This window comes from Pezoporus flaviventris, unplaced genomic scaffold (assembly GCF_033815535.1).
Source record: "Pezoporus flaviventris isolate CSIRO_AGI_PZ_B2104156 unplaced genomic scaffold, CSIRO_AGI_Pfla_v1 ptg000083l, whole genome shotgun sequence".
In the NCBI taxonomy this organism is placed as follows: domain Eukaryota; kingdom Metazoa; phylum Chordata; class Aves; order Psittaciformes; family Psittacidae; genus Pezoporus; species Pezoporus flaviventris.
In genome coordinates this window covers 13,569,699-13,588,008 of record NW_026892631.1, presented here as the reverse complement: position 1 = coordinate 13,588,008, position 18,310 = coordinate 13,569,699, and the positions used below count along the sequence as shown (strand labels likewise).

General features: G+C 44.4%; 3 protein-coding genes across 5 annotated transcripts in view; 1 reads left to right on the top strand and 2 right to left on the bottom strand.

Moving 5' to 3' along the window:
* Positions 1-18,310, bottom strand: part of PACC1 (proton activated chloride channel 1) — a 179,242-nt gene that overhangs the window by 145,689 nt on the left and 15,243 nt on the right. The window lies entirely within an intron of this gene.
* On the bottom strand, positions 772-12,730 carry NSL1 (NSL1 component of MIS12 kinetochore complex). The gene is made up of 6 exons (XM_061475461.1): positions 12,467-12,730; positions 11,608-11,692; positions 7,885-8,015; positions 5,746-5,800; positions 3,175-3,242; positions 772-2,261 (listed from the first exon to the last, which is right to left on the bottom strand). Exons 1-6 carry the CDS (start codon positions 12,728-12,730, stop codon positions 1,992-1,994), a joined length of 873 nt encoding a protein of 290 aa, XP_061331445.1. The 3' UTR covers positions 772-1,991.
* TATDN3 (TatD DNase domain containing 3) lies at positions 12,669-17,649 on the top strand. 3 transcript variants are annotated; one of them, XM_061475462.1, is made up of 10 exons: positions 12,669-12,785; positions 12,872-12,904; positions 12,984-13,057; positions 13,274-13,358; positions 13,975-14,037; positions 15,000-15,109; positions 15,494-15,549; positions 15,765-15,877; positions 17,011-17,091; positions 17,424-17,649. In XM_061475462.1, exons 1-10 carry the CDS (start codon positions 12,729-12,731, stop codon positions 17,565-17,567), a joined length of 816 nt encoding a protein of 271 aa, XP_061331446.1. In that variant the 5' UTR covers positions 12,669-12,728; the 3' UTR covers positions 17,568-17,649. The 3 variants fall into 3 exon arrangements, with proteins under 3 accessions (XP_061331446.1, XP_061331448.1, XP_061331447.1); XM_061475463.1 differs by having other exon boundaries at positions 12,693-12,785; positions 17,014-17,091; XM_061475464.1 differs by having other exon boundaries at positions 12,676-12,785; positions 12,872-13,057; positions 13,238-13,358.

Here is an 18,310-nt window from a genome sequence, read left to right as displayed (position 1 = left end):
AGCCATCAGAGGGTTTTTAAGTTCATACTTTATACACTGCACTTGGATTCTTGTTTCCTTTAACCTTCTTCACACTATTCCTCTGGCCAGCGTTTCCACCCAGCTGCAGTTGAAACAAGGGCTGTGGAATGAGCTCAGGGCATCCATTCCCACTTCCCTCAAATCCCATGCAGACCAAGCATCCTTAACAGTAACAGACACTGTGGGGTGGATTCATGCATTCACTTACTAAGTCTTAATGCACGGTGCTCTACCTTCCTATTTCTGAAGGCGTTTGTCCTACCTCATCCATTTTTGATGGGACCTCTTCTAAGAGGTATGCTTATTCCTAGCTATTTCTGTACTTGCCTATCATTATTCACGAAGAATAGCAGGGAATCTTCCTATTAGCACAGTAAATGTTCAAATGCTACAGTGGGAGCCATGCAAACTCTTGGAACACTCAGATTAAAGAGTACCTGTGGATCTTGGGGAAGAAGCCACGGGGGGGATTTTCACACGTGCTCAAAGCAGTACAACAGCGAGTCGCTGTGTGAAAACCTGTCCCAGTCATACGTTCCACAGCTTCGCAGCTCCAGTCCCTCTCACATCCTGTCCTCTCTTACATTAGCTGCTTTGTAGCCCTCAGATTAATAACAGTTGTGAGTTCAAAGGCGGTAAAGGGAACTACTTTAGTTACTGGAGCCCAAATTTAACACAGATGTCTTCTGAAGTCTTCACTGTTCAGTCACTATCTACTCCAGGATTAGAACTAAGAACATTATCTGAAACTTTGATCTTCCTTAATTGATTTAATTTACTTAGTATAAAAACACACATTGGAATATACATGAGTGATGGGAAGCAAGTATTTACAGATGATTAAATATACAAAGTCTCATATAGGTACTCACCTTTACAAAAGAAATGATGCCAAAATCTGTCATGTGTTTTCTGAACGTTTCCAGCCTCTTAGACATGAAGATGGACCTATCTTCTACCCACAGTACATTTCATTAATAAAGCTTCTGAAAGCCCTCTCCATTTACTGTGCAAGACATACATTCTATATTAGACACAAGTACTACAAGCACATGCAACCATAAACCAGACAAGTTATGATTGGTTAAGGCACAAGGCTCAATTTAGTGCTACTGTGCAATCTAATGTGTAAAGAAATAAATCAAGCTAGCTCAACTTAGTACCACTTACTGGTAGTCTATACTGATCTTTACAGTTTAGTCAAACACCCTAAATGCATACGTGACCCAAGTCAAGATCCTGTAATGCGCAGACCTATTGTCCAGGAAACCCCCAGCTGCGTACTTGGCTTACATGAAGCGAAATAGCTGACGGGAAGATGTGGATGGTTGAATCCCTCTTCAGAAGAGTACACTACAAGTAAGTATGTACAACTGCTAAAACCCCAAGTTTAACCAAATATGACTACAAATAAGCCCAGCTGACCTGAGTTCAGGAATGCAATGTCCCATTTGTGTGTGGATTCTCTAAAACCTGTGACATCGTATCAAAACTGGTGTTTTCAATATGCTCCAGTGAATTTCTTTTTAATTTACTTATTTAAAAAATAGCTACCTGACTTAGTACTAAATGAAAGTGCATTAGGACAGCTAGACAGTCTCCAACCTCTTTAGAGACATGCTTAATGTAAATGAGCACTTAGCGGTTTACCAAAAGAGTGCCCACATACATAAAGCATGTGCTCAGCATGAGGACTCAAGCTAAATGCTGGAATAAAAGAGCAAAACAAAGAGAGTTCACCAGCAAATCCATTTGCTGGGTATCGGATGCTACTGGTATGTGCAGGCTTTCATATAACCCCAGTGTGACAGTAAAAATAGAAATATTCAGAAGGATCAAAGGCTAAATAACTGAGGAAGCTCCCACGTACAGCACCGCATTAGAGGGGAGACGAAGTTTTAAGAGAAAGCCTGAGCACACTGAACAAGAGCACAACTGAGATTCCAAGCTGAAAATAGCACAAGAGAAGTTCAGGTGCTGAGAGCAATCTTCCTCCGTCGAAGTGGGTAGCGTCTTCTTTCTGGTGAACCTACAGCTTTTCTTCTTTTAAGCAAAACATTTTTATTGGTACCAGTGTCTGTTGGTGTGACCTCTCCTGGCAAGAAGAGATTTTGGACATCGGTTTCCTTCTTTTCTTTGCAAGCAAAGACTCCTTGCTGCACCCTGCAGAGTTCCAAGGTTGGTTGCCAAGTTAACGCTTGGGAAAAACCTTCTGCTCTTTCTATTAGTCCTGGGAGAGTCTGCAAAAACAAACCCAAGTGTCTCATGTTACATGGGGAAAGTAATGGTTACAGTGAATGAAATGTGTTTATAGAATCATAGAATAGTTAGGGTAGGAAAGGACCTCAAGATCATTCAGTTCCAACCCCCTGCCATGGGCAGGGACACTTCACACCAGACTGTGTCACCCCAGGTTCAGTCCAACATGGCCTTGAAATGCCAGGGATAGACCATTACCACTTCTCAGGGCACCCTGCGCCAGCACCTCAGTACCCTCACAGGGAAGAGCTTCTGACTTAGATCTAACCTGAACTTCCCCTGTTTCAGTTTGAACCCATCATCCCTTATTCTATCACTAGAGTCCCTGATGAAGAGTCCTTCTCCAGCATCCTTGTAGGATCATTAGATTCTGACGGGCACAAAAGCTTCAGAGGCTGCAGAAAGGATCCTTCGGGTGGCAGGTGAAGGTTGGCAACTCAGAGCTACCAGCCAAAGAGTGACAAGGGTCTCTGCTCAAGAAGCAATGCAAGGAGTATGCCAAGTTTCAATGTTCCCGCATTACATCTCCGAGCTGAGTAGCACAGGAACACCACAGTTCATGTCTAAGCTGGTACTGAAGTAATAAATGTCCCATGCTATATGAAGCTGTTCAGGTCTTCAAAATATGTTTTAGTTTTCAGATGCTGCAGGCTCTAAAATCTCTGTAAAAAACACATACAGCCACAGGGTCATCTTCCTCACCACCATGTGAGATGTAATGCTTTACAGATGGAACTTCAGCAGTCCAAACCTGAAGATTAACCTACTTGAACAATACACACACAGGCTTTCTGGTACAAATCCACAGCCAAGACAGGTTAGAACTCCTGTTCTCTGACATATTTATCAGCTCAAGAAACTAAAGACTATCTTCTCAGAACACAGAGATCTCACCGTCATTGCTCCTCTGATGTGTTTGGATGCCATTTCCATCACCTGCTTCAGATCTGCGATGTAAGCATCTACAGAAAAAACCCAAAGCCCAAATGAACTTCTGAAATACAACTTCCTCCCCCCCACTATCTGTTTAGGAATCAAACAGAAAAGCAGGGGGGTCCCAGTATAAAATTAAACCTACAACACAACCCTTTCATTATGGCATTGAGGACAAGAGCTTATATGTTTTATTTTACTATTATTACTCTTTTAACACTCAAAATGTCGTAGTGCCTAGCAGTCTCAACTATCACAAGCTGCAAAGTTCTTCACTAGAAAGCCTACAGCTTATACAAAACATGAGACACGGTGTTTGACACAAAGGAAGAGAACAGAAAAAGATCTGTTTCCAAACCTTTCAAGTTCATATTACACTGAATAAAAATGCATGAAAGAACACAACTGTGGAGAAAGTGAGGTAAAGTAAACCCATTTTTAAGGAGCTCCAACAAGTTGGCTTTTACAATAAAGGTTACATTTTTCTCCTGGCTGAGCCTACCAAGCGTTTGCATCAAGACTAAAACAGAACCAAGCATAAACAACATGAACTGCATTAGTTCTCCTGGGTTAATAAGCAAAGAAAGAAAAAGAAGCTTTCAGGAACACTGAAGCAGGCAGCAGGTGCAGAATACTGGGAGGAAATGGCATATACTTGATTGCAGGAGCAATATGATAACATCATCAACACAATATATGTTTTTGATGATTGATTTACAAGCAATAATTCTTTACTCAAAAGTTCAACTCTTCCAAAATTGGTCTGCATGTTCTCTGCCATTCTGTCTCCAATGCTATGCCACCACCACCAAACCCCTAAAATGAAAGGATAAGCAAGTGTTACATGGTGAAGACAGCTTATGTCAATCACTGTGTTCTAGCACAGGGTGACAGTGATCCCCTGCTGAAACACAGTGAGAGTGAGCAGCAAGAGATGGTGCTTGGTTAAACGGTCTCTTCAGATGCCCGATGTGCTGAGCAGGGATGGTTGAGGACCGCATGACCCATGTATGATGTGGATACTAAAATGCACCATCATTTTCAGAGTTCAGAAGGAGAGGTAGTTCAACAGCAGCCTCTTTAAACACACCACAGAGGCCTACGAATGGACATCCTCTAAAAGGACATGTCTATAATGAAGCATTCACAGGAGAGTATTTGGATTAGAAAATTGGTGATCCTATGAAAAAGCAAGGAAGGAGTTAAGTAAAAATAATTCCTTTGATTATTGCAGTTATACAGAAGGACTGACAGTTAAATGAAATGTGCCTGCAGGCGTGCAGCTTGACAGCGTTATATTCCTCAGTGTTCAAAGCTTTCCAAAACATAGGGAAATGAAAAAAGGAAACGAAAGGTATTGAGTAATCTAAATATTTTTGGTTTCTAGCCACTGTATGTGCTAAACTGGGATACATAAACTTCCCAAAGACTACATAATACTAAAATTTAGCACAAACTCTATGCTATCTTAGATAGGACTTTGCTGTTACCAAACCTAAAAGGGCAATACCATAGTGCAAGCTGTTAGTAACTTGCAAGTAGTTGATTCACATCAGAAAAGCATAGACCTGGACACTGGAAACTAAAAGCAACTCAGCCATGAAGTGACACTCTTTACTGCTCCTATTAGCTGCACAGGCTGGCATTTCTGGAAGCAATGTCTCCTGTTTACAAAGAGGAAATGATGACTAGAATGCAGCCACATCAGCAGGGTGAGAGCTCGAAGATTAAGCTCAGCTTCTCAAACTTAAACACCACTGCTTGTTACATCAGCTTTAAACCACGTGCAGCAATTCATAGTGGATTGTGTGTCATCACACTTCAACTTAGAACAACACTGATAAATTGTGTAATTCTTCAACACCTAAGAACAGGCAAGACAAAAGTTTCTATTTCTTAAGGCCAACCTCAAAAGAAGTACATCCCAAACACCAACTGCAAAATACACTGCCTCATTCCACGAAGTTTGTATAAGGAATCTTTCAAAAGTATGCAGCAAACTCATGGTGTTGTTTGCAGTTTTGTTTCTTCATCAACCCTTACAAACAGCAGAGGCAGGATAAAATTTGATGCTTCCTCTGCAAGTTAGGAGAGTTCACGCTGCCGTCACTGAGCACTAGGTGAGTGTTTTCAATTCGCTGAAGAAACTGATTAGGAAGAGAGACAGAAGCATTTCTAGTATTCATACAGAAGGAACACAAGAATGGTCAAAGTATAATGTCATTAATCCATTTAGTTCCCTATCTGGCCTCCACCAGCAGTGAAGAAGAAAACCTACTGAGAGTAGTAGCTCTGTGACAATTTCTACCCAATCCACCTTTAAGTACAGTGCTTGACAGCAGACAGCACTTAAACAAGAGCAATGAACACAATGAACTGATGCAGCACTACATGCAGTCATGACAAACTTCTAGCTGCTTTAGCTAGTTATTTAAACAAGTTCAAAGAAAGAAAACCTCTTCAACATTTACAGCTGGCCAATCAGGTAGGCAGTGTTTCCTCAGGCAGCTGCCCTCCCCATGAAATCTTTACCTTGAGAAGGTGGTGATCTTATCTCCTCTGGTGGTACCACAGGCTGGTAGAGCATCTACATATTCAAAACAAAGACAGATTCTGAAACAGCCTCTTGGTTTAATAGATACTTAATATACACAGAGCAGAAAGAACAACAGAGAAAGGCTAATACAAAATGATGGTGGTGGAATTGCTCAGATAAGGAAAGTATGAGAGATAAAGTTTATAGATAGCTACTGGAAACAGCGTTCTGGTTAACAGAGTGACGTTCATTGCAAACATCTCCAAAATCTGCTGTAGCTTGCAGAATTGTAGTTACTAAAGCCTGAGAACTAAACTGAATCCAGTTTTGGAAGATGCATTGCCACCTGCTGCACAACTGAGGAAAAAGCTGCTCTGGTTTCTAAGGAGCCATTCACAAAACCAGCAGTACACTTTCACAGGGGAGCAAATTCAAACAAAGGGTACATTAAAACAAAAGCTAAGAAAAAGAAAACTATTTAAATGACTACATTCTAGCCCTGCAACTACATATGTGTAAGTATGAACACTCTGCTCCACAGGTCAGGCTGCCTGGCTTTTTCGTCCTATTCTGAGTCTTGTGACTTGACATCAGTTAATTGTGACATGAAGTTAACTAATAATAAATAATGAATACAACTAATATTTAGTTACATCAGTGGTAGGATTAGAAGTATCTAAGAGGGAAGGAAAAAACCACAGACATGACAATATAAGTTATATCATCTGGAAGTTACTATTTTTCTCCACTTCAGGAGCTGTCCCTCCAACCTTCTTCAATCAAAAGCACATAGGAGGAAAGCCATTTATTCCTCCCTGTAGTTGTACTAGAGCAATTTTTTCACACTTGACAGATCTTCTTAGCAACCTTACAGTAACAACTCCAAGCAGAAGAACAAACATTGTCTGCATTATCCTCAAACGTAACAGAATGTATTGATTGAAAACTTATACGGTGATCATCTAGTTGTAGTAATGTAAAACTTTGAAGAGCTCAGCAGCAGGAAAAGGGCATCTCCAAGGATGGAGACTCCACAGTCTCACTGGGCAACCTGTGCCAATGGTTTGACTACCATCACAGCTGGGTTTTTTGTTAACGGTTACACGGAATTTCCTGTATTTCCACTTATTCCCACTGCCTCTTGTTGTTGTTTTTTCCTTTTTTCCCCCAAGGAAATTGACTCCTAATTAATCAGCAGGTAAGCAAAAGGCAGATCTAACTTAACAGCAGGAAAGAAATGCAGCAACCAAGGACAAGACTAAGCTGTTTAATGCCAGTAATCACACTCAGTATCAAAAAACCCCAGAGAAATTACTGCATCTATTCATTAATCCACATTACCTTTTTGTCTTTTCTTTCTTTACTGGAAGTACTTACTCAGTGTTACTTAAGTAGTCAGCTCAACAAAGCACTTAGGAAAACAAAGCCACCCTTTGAACAGCCTGCACATGATAATGTTTATCACAGAATCAGCTAGGTTGGAAAAGACCTTTAAGATCATCAAGTCCAACCATTACCTCAGGACTGCCAAGTTCACCACTAAACCAAGTCACTGAGAGCCTCATCTACATGTTTTCTGAACACTTCCAGTGATGGTGATTCCACCATTTCCCTGGGCAGCCTGTTCCAACGCCTGATCACCCTCTGAATGAAGATGTCCTAATACCCAATCTAAACATCACCTGGTGCAGCTTGAGGTCATTACCTCTTGTACTGCCACTTGTATCTGTACGCAACAGAACATTTAGTACTTTAACCAGCCTTCAGGCAAGGATTTCAGAAACCCAGATTTGACATCTGGGTAACTAGGTGAATACTGGCTTGTAAATCATGAGATAAAGCAATCTGCTTAACTAACTTGTTGAATGTGCCAAAAGCACGGTTCACTCACAGTCACAATGGTCTGTAGTAACCCTCACTTCACTGAGGAGCCAATTAATGCAAAGAACTGAATTTCATAGAATCATAGAATAGTTAGGGTTGGAAAGGACCTTAAGATCATCTAATTTCACTATAATGCAAAGAATCCAGAGCAACTATGGGAAGAAGCTTAAAAGGTCAAGGTTATTTTTTAAGTTCCAGATGATCAGCAACTAGTATATGCAAAGGTTTTCTGAAAATCATAGGATACTCACCAACAACTCTTGCTCTGCCTTCATGGCTTGGATAGCATGAATCAGTATCTTTCTAGGCCACTGCTTACGCTTTGTTGTTGTCACTACTATTACTTTATCAAATTCATCTTCAAGAACTTTAATGTCTGAACCTAAAAATGACAAACACACAAAGTTACTGTAGGAATTCTAAGTTTTTGTTGGTTTTCTTATTTTTAATTTGAGACAAAGTCTCAACAAAAAGAGAGTTTTAGATCTGCAATACGAAATCATGCATAATTATCAATGAAGAGACAAATACATGTCTTGTACCTTCTTTCTAAGGCAATACAGAAATGGAAGCACAACATGGGGCATGGGGAGGTAGAGAATCACCTGGGGCAAAAAGCAAACCCCTATTTCTTTATGAACTCTGAAGATATGAAGAACGTCTCACAAAAAAACTGCTCTCTTTTGAGGGAACTTGTTTTCCAAGTGAAGAAAAGCAACACAGGATGCAGCAAGAAAAATGGTTTATCTGTGTAAGTTACAAGCATTATGCAAACACCAACTATCCAAAGAGTCATTTGAAGCCACCCGATTGTATTTCATATAGAGCACAAACATGCAGTTGAACCTGACAATGCAACACAGTTCCTGGAAATACTCTGCATCCTGATGACACCTGTAACTCCTAGTTGGAAGGAGTTTGCAAAACCCAAAACATATCTGCTTTCAACATCAGAGGCCCAAGAGACCGTATGTAGTAGGACCTAACTTTCATAACTTGCTTTTCCACTCCCAAGATTCAGTACCTAGAATGTATTTTCAGCTTTCAATTGGTGATTTCACTACTCCTACCCTACAGAAGATATATACTCCCTGTTTTCACTAATGTCTTGAGCACAACTTGCATGCCATGCAATGTTTTCCACCTAGTGGTAAAGAATTGATCTTGAGCACCTTCTCTGGGTCAACCTGTGCAGACTCAGGTGATTGTAAACTTCAGAAAGGAAAATGCAAGGTTTTAAGAGTTTGTGGGTTTGCTTGGTTTAGGATCACCATGAAATCATTTAAGTACAGAGAGGAAACATTTGAGCCCCTGGTCACTGTAAATACTGGAGGCTCAAAATGCCAGATCACTGGGTGATTCCAGCTGGATCAGATAGGCAGGCAGATGAGTAAATGTAAGTGAAACTGAAAAGCACAACACAGTCCTTACATCAACTGCAGGAAGATGGCAGTATCTCAGCTGGCATTAAGTTAGACTTGTACAGACAAACGAGAACTTACTGAAAATAACATGTGTCTGGACAAAGTTTTCCTGTTAAGAAAACCCTGTTGAGAATTTTTTGGACAAATCTGAATTAGTGAAATGAGCCTGAATCAGCCTGGCATTTTGCATCACGAGACCAATGCATTTTTGACCTCATAGTCAAAGGAACTGATGTTTTGTCATTCTAGAACTACAATTGCAGAAGCTTCCTAACCAAAAGAGTTCAAGGAGCTCCCTCTCCACAGCCAGTTCAACATATCTGTATCTTCAGCTTTGTGCAACTGTAAAAAGCATCAAGTTTCAGGCAAAGAATACCTAATGCTAACGGAGGAAGCAAATGAATGGTACTGAAGTTTTCTTTGGACACCAGACTACTAAGAATCTCTACTATTATTATTCAAAAGACAGTAAGTATAAACAGAGTATATATATTAGATATAAATACCAGTAATTTTAGCCACTTACTTAATTTGTATATTAAATAGCAGCAACAGACATACTACTAGATTCTTTTGACAGGAAGAGATCTTGGCCAGTGTCCCCAGCACAAGGCCACGCAGGCTAGAAGGGCCCTCAGGAAGGCTCTTGTCACTCAAGCCTCCTGCTCACAGCAGAATCAACTCCCAGTTTAAACCAGGTTGCTCCAAACACTTTTGTCCAGTTTGTTATTGGAAGCCTCCAGTGCTGGCAACTGCACAAGCTCTCTGAGCAACCTTTTCCAATGCTCAGTTACCCTAATGTGAGTTTTTACTTCCTTACATCAAGTCAGAATCTCCCCTTTCAGTGTGAGCCTTGCCTTTTGTTCCCCCACTGCACACCTCTATAAACAGCCTGGCTCTGTGTTCTCAGTAACCTCCCTGTGGGTACTGGAAGGCTGGCTTGTCTTCTTTGGGTTCAACAAGCCAATTCCTTCAGTCTCAACTCGCAGCGCAAGTGCTCCAGTCCTCTGGGCACCTGGCAGCCTCTGATGAACTAACTCCAGCTTATCAACAACTTTCCTGTACTGGGGGTAGGTCCTAAACTGAGTGTAGTAGTCCAGTTGTGCTCCAGAAAGTGCAGACTAAAGGCAAATAATCACTTCTTTGTACCTACTGACTACACTCCCGTTGACACAATATACTAGGTTGGCTCATGGTTAGCCCACCAGCACCCTCAGGTCCCACACCTCTGCAGGGGGTTATCCCTTCCCAGGTTCAGGGCTTTGCTTTTGTCCTTGCTGTATTTTATGAGATTCCCAGATGCATTTCTCCAACCTGTTTACATTCTACTGAATGGGCCTGCCCTTGAGCATATTCACTGCATCCCACCATGGCTGATGTCAGCTGCAAATAGGGTGAAGGCACTTCCCATCTCCTTCAGGTCTTGGATAGGCACTAACAAGAATGGGTCCCAGAATAGACACCTGAGGAACTGTGTTTGTAATCAGCCCCGAGGTAAAAGTATGAACCATTGAACACTACCCTCTGAGCTTAATGATCCAGCCACGATTCTCACCCGCTAAGCTGTAACATCCTAGCTTGGATGCACCAAGAGACAGCATCACTGGGTATGGGAGCAATTCAAAACAGCAAGAGGACTGGCATCTGGAGCACATGATGTACAACAAGCAGCTGAGGGAGCTGGGTTTGCTCAGCCTGGAGGCTCAGCTAAGGGGTGACTTAACCGCTATCCTCAGATACCTAAAGGGTGGTTCTAGAGAGGACAGAGGCAGGCTCTTCTCAGAGCTGTGCAGCAGGAGGATGAGAGGCAACAGATACGTTGCAGTAACGGGAATTCCAACAGGAACTGCCAAACACAGAAACTGACTGTCCAGAGAGGATGGGAGGTCACTGGACTTGGATCTATTGTTGTGTTCTAGCTTTAAAAATAGGTCACCTTACCCCATTCCATTGAATTTTGTATATTACCTTTATTCTGATAGGAGAAACTGATGAAATAGAACATGCTCTTTCCTAACCTCCCAAATGAAAAGTCTTGCTACGAAATGCCAACTTCCGAAAAGCTTGCTGAAGACTTTCCAACAAGACTGCTGCCCTTAAACTTTGATAAACCTTTCTTTTTCCCCATGTTAATATCAGCTACTTTGGGACAGTCTATACGCGACTTTTCTATGGTAGTCAAGAGCAAATCCTTTAAGTTATGTAGGCACCATATTAGTGATAGCTGGAGCTTGTGCCTCAAGATCGATAAGGATCTTGAGAAGTGTCAAACAAGCAACAGTCCTTCACATAAAGCACTTTGCCTGTCTCTTTTCTCTTGCATACAGGTCCCTAAACATCTTGGTTACTCTTATTTTCATTTATAAGCACTGCTCTGCAAGAATTGTGTTCCCACAGTACAGCACTAAACATCTTTACACAGGCACATCTGAGCTGGAGTTTGACCTCCCCTGCTCCGTAAGCATCCTTACAACCACTGCCCAATTCAAGAAACCACAAGCAGAAACCAAAACAAACCCACTCAGGAGATCAATGGAAACACACACATACCACTCTGGGGCTTGGAGTCATCTTGAGTCTCATCCCAGGGCTGCCCATTGATGGTGACATTCTCCTGCACCGCTGTTTTGAAGTTCTGCAAGACAAAGGAGAGCTTGAGAAACCCTCCTTCAGCCTCTCCAGGAGCCCTCCCCAGGTAGGAGGCTTCAAGAAGCATCCTCCACGTACGTGATGCCTGCTGCTGGAAAGGCTGCTCTGGCCTCACTGCCCTGCCCAGGTCAGCCCTGTCAGGGTAAACAACTACGTCTGTAGTTCAGCTATGTAGAACCATAGATTCAACCGGGTTGGAAAAGCCCTTTAAGCTCACCAGGTCCAACCATTGCTCAGCACTGCCAAGGCCACCACTAACCCATGGCACTGAGGCCTCGTCTCCACAGTGTGAACACTTGCAGGGACGGTGACTGCAGCCCTGCCCTGGGCAGCCTGTTCCAATACCTGAGCACCCTCTGGGGCAGGAATTGTTCCTCAGCTCCATCTAAACCTGCCCTGGGGCAGCTTGAGGCCGTTTCCTCTTGTCCCATCCCTCGTTCCTTGGGAGCAGAGCCCAGCCCCTCCTGGCTCCATCCTCCTGTCAGGCACTTGTAGGGAGCCATCAGGTTCCCCCTGAGCCTTCTCTTCTCCCCACTGAACCCCCCAGGTCCCTCAGCCGTTCCCCATCACACTTGTGCTCCGGGCCCTGCACCAGCTCCGTTGCCCGCCCCTGGCCCCGCTCCAGCACCTCAATGTCCCTCTCGTAGCAAACACAAACCCATTAAGGTAACGCGAACACCTCAGCTTAGTGCCGGGCCCCTGCCAGCATTCGAGACCCGGTGTCGCTGGGCCAGGCCGGGCCGCTCCCTCCCCGCCTTACCCAGAGCGCGTCCCCCGCGGTGGCGGTCCCGCCTGGCTGCCCCTGCTCCAGGGCCCGCAGGAAGGGCGCGCAGAGCTCCATCGCCTCGGTCAGGCTGCGCCGCCGGCAGCACCGCACCCGCGCGTCCCGCCCGGCGGGGCCCGGGCTGAGAGGCGGCGGCGGCGGCGGGGTCGCCATTTCCCGCCTAGCACGGAGGGGAAATGCCGGCCCGGAAGCAGAACCCGCGGCCACCCCGCCTCTTCCTCTGCGCCCGCGGCGCGGCATGGCGGCGGGACCGGTGGACTGCCACTGCCACCTCGCCGCGCCCTGCTTCCAGGCGGTGAGGCGCGGACGGGCGGGCTGGCGGGTGGGTGGGTGCAGCCTCGGCCCCGGCCGTGTTGCTGAGGCGGTGCGTGTCTCTTGCAGGACGTGGCGGATGTGGTGCGGGCGGCACAGCAGGTGAGGCGCCCGGCAGCGACCCGCGGCCCGCTCCGCCCCGGCCGGGCCTCAGCGGCGCGGGGGTTTCTGTGTGCTGCAGGCGGCGGTGTCGGCCCTTGTCGTGGTGTCGGAGCAGGCGGCGGAGTTCCCGAGCGTCCTGGCGCTGTCGGAGAGGTGCGAGGCGGGAGGGGAGGCTTGGAGCTCACATCGTGTGCCGCGGCACCCCCTCCCCTGTCCTAGAACCCTTCCGCTGTGTCCCGCAGCACTCCCCCCACCCCAGTGGGAGCTGGTGGGGGCCTCGTTGCCCTCTTCCTTGGTCAGGCCGTGCTGGCTGTAAACCCGCTTTCTGTGCAGTTTCTCTCACGGTACTGATGCACGTTCCATGCCTAGATTCCCGGGGTTTGTTTTCCCGTGCCTGGGAGTTCACCCGGTTCAGGAGGTTTCACCAGAGGAGCAGCGCAGCGTTACACTGAAGGTAAACCACAGAGAGTTAACTCGGCTGCAGAATACAGCTGGGACTGCTCAGGGCAGATGATGGAGTGCTCCGGTTTGCCTGATTTAACGTAGATCTGCCCGGTGACTTTTCTTGCTCTCTCTGTAATACAAAAGACCCAGCAGACCGAACCCCAGGGTCTCTTAGCACATCCGTTTCTCTGCGTTAGTCCTAAGGCAGAACTGTTCACTGCAGTCATCTGGCCGTGTTACTGGAATAAAACAGTTTGTAGAAGTCCCAGGTGAGTGCTTTGCTTACAGTGAACAGCACACATGTGTTCGCAGATGTCCCTTTGTTAGCATGGGAAGTGGAAGCAGTGGTTCGTGCCCTTAGCCTGAAAAACTTGGGGGCTGTCTGCAACCTTTGTTTTAATTACTTCTGCTCCTATGGAAGGATAACTTGAAATAAAGGGTCATGATGTAAAGAAGGGAAATCCTGCAGGTTTCTAGAATCTGACCACACAACTCCCGCTAATAGCAAGTTTTAAGGTACAGAATTTAAGCTTGATGAAGGGAACTCCAATTTAATCCTAACACTGAGTTCAAAACCCTTCTACCTGGTAAGGGCAGTGAGGGTTGCATCTAATTTGTTCTTGCAGGATCTGGATGCTGCATTGCCGCTTATAGAACTCTACAAAGATAAACTGGTGGGGATTGGGGAAGTAAGTAAAATTCTTAACTTGTTTAAATGTCTATGACTTTGGCAGTGTCTTTGGCATTGAATGCAGAGAGGGATGCTTCAGTTCAGGTTAGATCTAAGGCAGAAGCTCTTCCCTGTGAGGGTGCTGAGGCACCGGCACAGGGTGCCCAGAGAAGCTGTGCCTGCCCCATCCCTGGCAGCGTTCAAGGCCAGGTTGGACACAGGGGCTTGGAGCAACCTGCTCTAGTTCCTTCGAAGCCAAACCATTATGTGATTCCATCTGTCACCAGAATTACAAAAACTTAGCGAATACTTGGTTTTGTGTATGCAATAAGTGTTGCTGTCAGTCTGAACAAGCACTAAGTCTGATTTGTAATTCTCTTAATGTGCTTTCCTTCAGTTTTGCTGTTCCCTTCTTTTGCTTCTTTGTCATTATTAGGAAATAGATGACATTTATGCTGGTGAATTGCATAATCATGCTATATTGCCATACACCCAAATGTCTTTGGACCTGTTCTCTGATACTGTGAAATGTCAAGTCACATTGTTACCCTCATTCAGATCCTTCCTGCCTTCTTCCCTGACAAAGTGAGGCTGAGCTATGACTTCAGTACACCTCACTAGTGTGTACAGTCCTTTTTTCTTGTGATCCCTCTCTGTCTGTATCCTTATGTTGTCTGCTGTCTTACATTTGTTTATAAACTGAGGCTTGAAAGCTCCATGGTAGAGTCAGCCTTTTGTGTGTTGGTACTGGAGGGACTTACTTATTTGCTCACAAGTACTTTCACAGTTGAAGAGCTCATGGCTGAGAATGGATTTCTTTCTGAGTTCAGCTGCAGTTGAGCTCATTTTAATTGCAGTCTCTAATATGTATGTTTTGAAATGCCTGTGGGTTTGAAGCATTTGTTGCCTTTATATGTGGTATTGTGGTTTTGTCAAATGCTAGATCTGTTAAAGGTTTTCACTTCTCTTCTTGTACTGTAGGTTGGACTAGATTTCACTCCCAGATTTGCCAGCACGGATGAACAGAAGGAAGGACAAAGACAGGTTTTGATCAAGCAGACTGAGATAGCGAGAAGACTGGACTTGCCTTTGTAGGTGGTATTTATACTAGTATGAGAATTTGCCAGATTTCAATAACATGAGGAAATATTTCCCAGGATTTATAATTATTACTTACATGGATTAAACTGGCATTAGTGTCCTGACTGCCTCCAGTCTGATATGCAATTATAGAACTTTCCCTATGTTTCCACTTGAATACAGTCATCTTCTATGTCCTGCCCTTGCCATGTTGTTGCTGCATCTTCACTGTAGCTAAAATGATTCATATTTACATCTCTAGATGTTTTTTTCTCCTGATAAAGGTGTACTACAGAGTAGTTATATTCATCCCAAGCTGCTGCTGTTCATCTGTGTCTTGTCCAAAAAAAAGTATTTTGCTGTGTTTCCTAATGCCTTATCTCCTTGCTGTACAGAAATGTTCATTCCCGCTCAGCTGGAAGACCGACCATTAACCTCTTGAAGGAACAAGGTATGTTTTTAATGAGTTTTCTCTGTCATGTCTTTTGTTAGCATTGTTTCTTCTGTTGTGCCATGTCCTCAGATCAGTTTGTGTACATTAAACTTAGGAGGAACAGTGCGGAGATTTGATGTCCGTTCCTTATGGGACTGAGATCCCATTGGAAGCTGATGTTGCAGACCTACTGTAAGCCCTGCTGATGATTTGGTTTGCTTCTCTTCTCTGAGGTGCTACCAAGGTGTTGCTCCATGCCTTTGATGGAAAGCCATCTGTTGCAATGGAAGGGGTGAAAGCTGGATACTTCTTCTCCATTCCTCCTTCCATTATAAGGAGTGAACAGGTAACGTTTAAAGGGGCTTGCTGGTTGCATTGCAGGTAATATCTGACATCTTATCATGATAGCAAATGTGACAGCTCAAGAACATGCCTGTTGAAGTCTACAGTTCAAAGTGGGACTGGCAGTACTCGCTATGGTTGCTGTCACCTGACACTTCTCAATAGAAGTTTCAGTTCTTAGTGTTGCACATTTGTACTTTGGCGCAATTTCTGCCTGGGATTTTTGCCTTGGCTGACTTTTTGGGGGAAATGTTGGCTAAACCAGTTCAGCTATTCCTGAGAAACAAGGATTGAGAAAATAAGTGATTTTTTTCTCATTTTCATGGGGCTTCTGGTGAACTTTTCTTCAGAAGCTTCTGTCACTGTACTGTCCTAGAGCAAGACATGATGTGGAAAAGAACTAGTTTGTGTCTCAGCACTTTCTGTTCAAAAGGAAATCTGCTCACAGTTGGCTAAGTTACAGACCCTGGCAGAACTGCAATTATCACCAAGTGCGCCCAGCAAAGACACAGCTAAATTACTTAAAGTCAGCATTGTTCAGGTTCAGCCCTTGGTTTTGTGAGGCTGCTGTTTCAATTTATACTCCGAGCTGCCACAAGCTATGCTGACTTCTGCTTTTGGAGCAGTCTGTTTCCATCCTGCACCATCATCACTTTCTGTGATAAGCTCAGGAAGTGTAAGACGGGAAAAGGCAGGATTCAAGTGGAGGGGGGGTGAGGGATGGATATAGATGGGGTAGGGTTAGGAGGAGAAAGGAATGCAAAGTGGGGCTGAGGGGTAAAAGAGATGAGAAAAAGCCACAGAAATATATATACATACAGAAAACCAGCTAATTAAGATTGCATTGGCAACTCTAAGGTGTTTTGTGCAGTATAACTACATGATGTAATAACAATGGATTCAGTGTTTAGATAATAGTTCAGTTATTCAGAAAACAGGATAGTCCTAATTTGGAAGGACTTCTTGAGCAGCTCCTGGTATTCTTGCTTCCGTTCTGAAATTGTTGATAAAATGCAGACAGTGACACCAAGGTCTTTTGATGTTGCTTTTAAATGCAAAACATAGCCTCCCTTCATACATCTTCCCCCACAGCTCTAAGTGCATGAGGTGTTTAACAGTTGTCTTACTTTCTTCAAGAAGCAGAAGCTTGTGAAGCTGTTACCACTGGAAAATATGTGCTTGGAAACTGACTCTCCTGCTCTGGGGCCTGAAAAACAGGTAAATGATGCGGAGCAAGGACTTCTATGTATGTATATCCAAACCCACTCCTCATGGAGGTCAGTTACTGGCAGGGGAGATTGAAGTAGTGTTAAGCATGGGTACAGAGGATGAAAGAGGTTGCCAAGTGAACGTTTTGAGATGAGCAAGTCAGTGTTCCTGAGGAAGGAGAAGTAATTCAGGAATGGGCAGAGGGAAGAATAACCCAAGAAGAAGATACGTGTAATTCTTCTGGCACAGGGTGTAACAGTTGTGCCAGGACATACTGAATCTGAAAGACCTGTATTCTGTAGAGATCTGTAATTTTGTTCTTGTTTGGTGGTTGTTTTCAGGTGAGAAATGAACCAAAAAATATCTACATTGCTGCAGAATACATTGCCAGAATTAAAGGAATTCCAGTTGAAGAAGTTATAGAAGTCACTACACAGAACGCACTGAAAGTATTCCCCAAACTTCGGAACTTTCCTCAGATATAGACTGAGAAACTGAAATATATGATATTGCAGAAACTGTTATTTATGGTTTAATTAATAAAGCCAGTGTCCATCTTGTTTTAAAGCGAAGTTTTGGTGTTGCAAAGTTCAAGAAGTGAGCAGAGTGTTCTAAAGCTGCATAGGATGAATGCAGGGAAATTCTCAAAGACCCTTTGTATGCACCATTGTCCCTCTTGGAGGTGATAAAGGCAGGTTGTTCAATTGCATCTCTCATGTTTCTCACTGAATAATGTATAAAGAAGAGCACCACACAATTGTCGGGATAGTTTCCTTGCTCAGCTGCTCCCAGTCCGGGAGATAGATGATGTGTGGCGCTTCAGCCTCACCGGAGCTCTTCAATCCTTTTTTGCTGCTGTGGTGCTGCAAAATGCTGTAGACATGCTCACAACCTGCAGTTCCCAGCCAGGCTGAGCGCTGCTGAGGGCAGCCAGCCCAGCAAGGGCAATGGGGGGGCTCTGTGGGACAGCCTGTGCCCCCCTCCCTGCCGTGCCCTGAGGTGCTTGAGTGGCACAGAGGTGTGGTTGGGCTGGGGAAGGAGGCATGGTCGTTGCAGCAGCAATGAGTCTGTGAGCCTGGCGTGGTGCCTGTGGCAGAACAGACTGACTTTGTCTCTCCTCAGACCTGCGGCGCCTGAGCTAAGCCATGGCATAGGCAGCCTGGCGCTCCAGGAAAGGAAAATGCAGTGTCATTCCCACCCTGTCTTGGCATCCCTAACGCCAAACCAG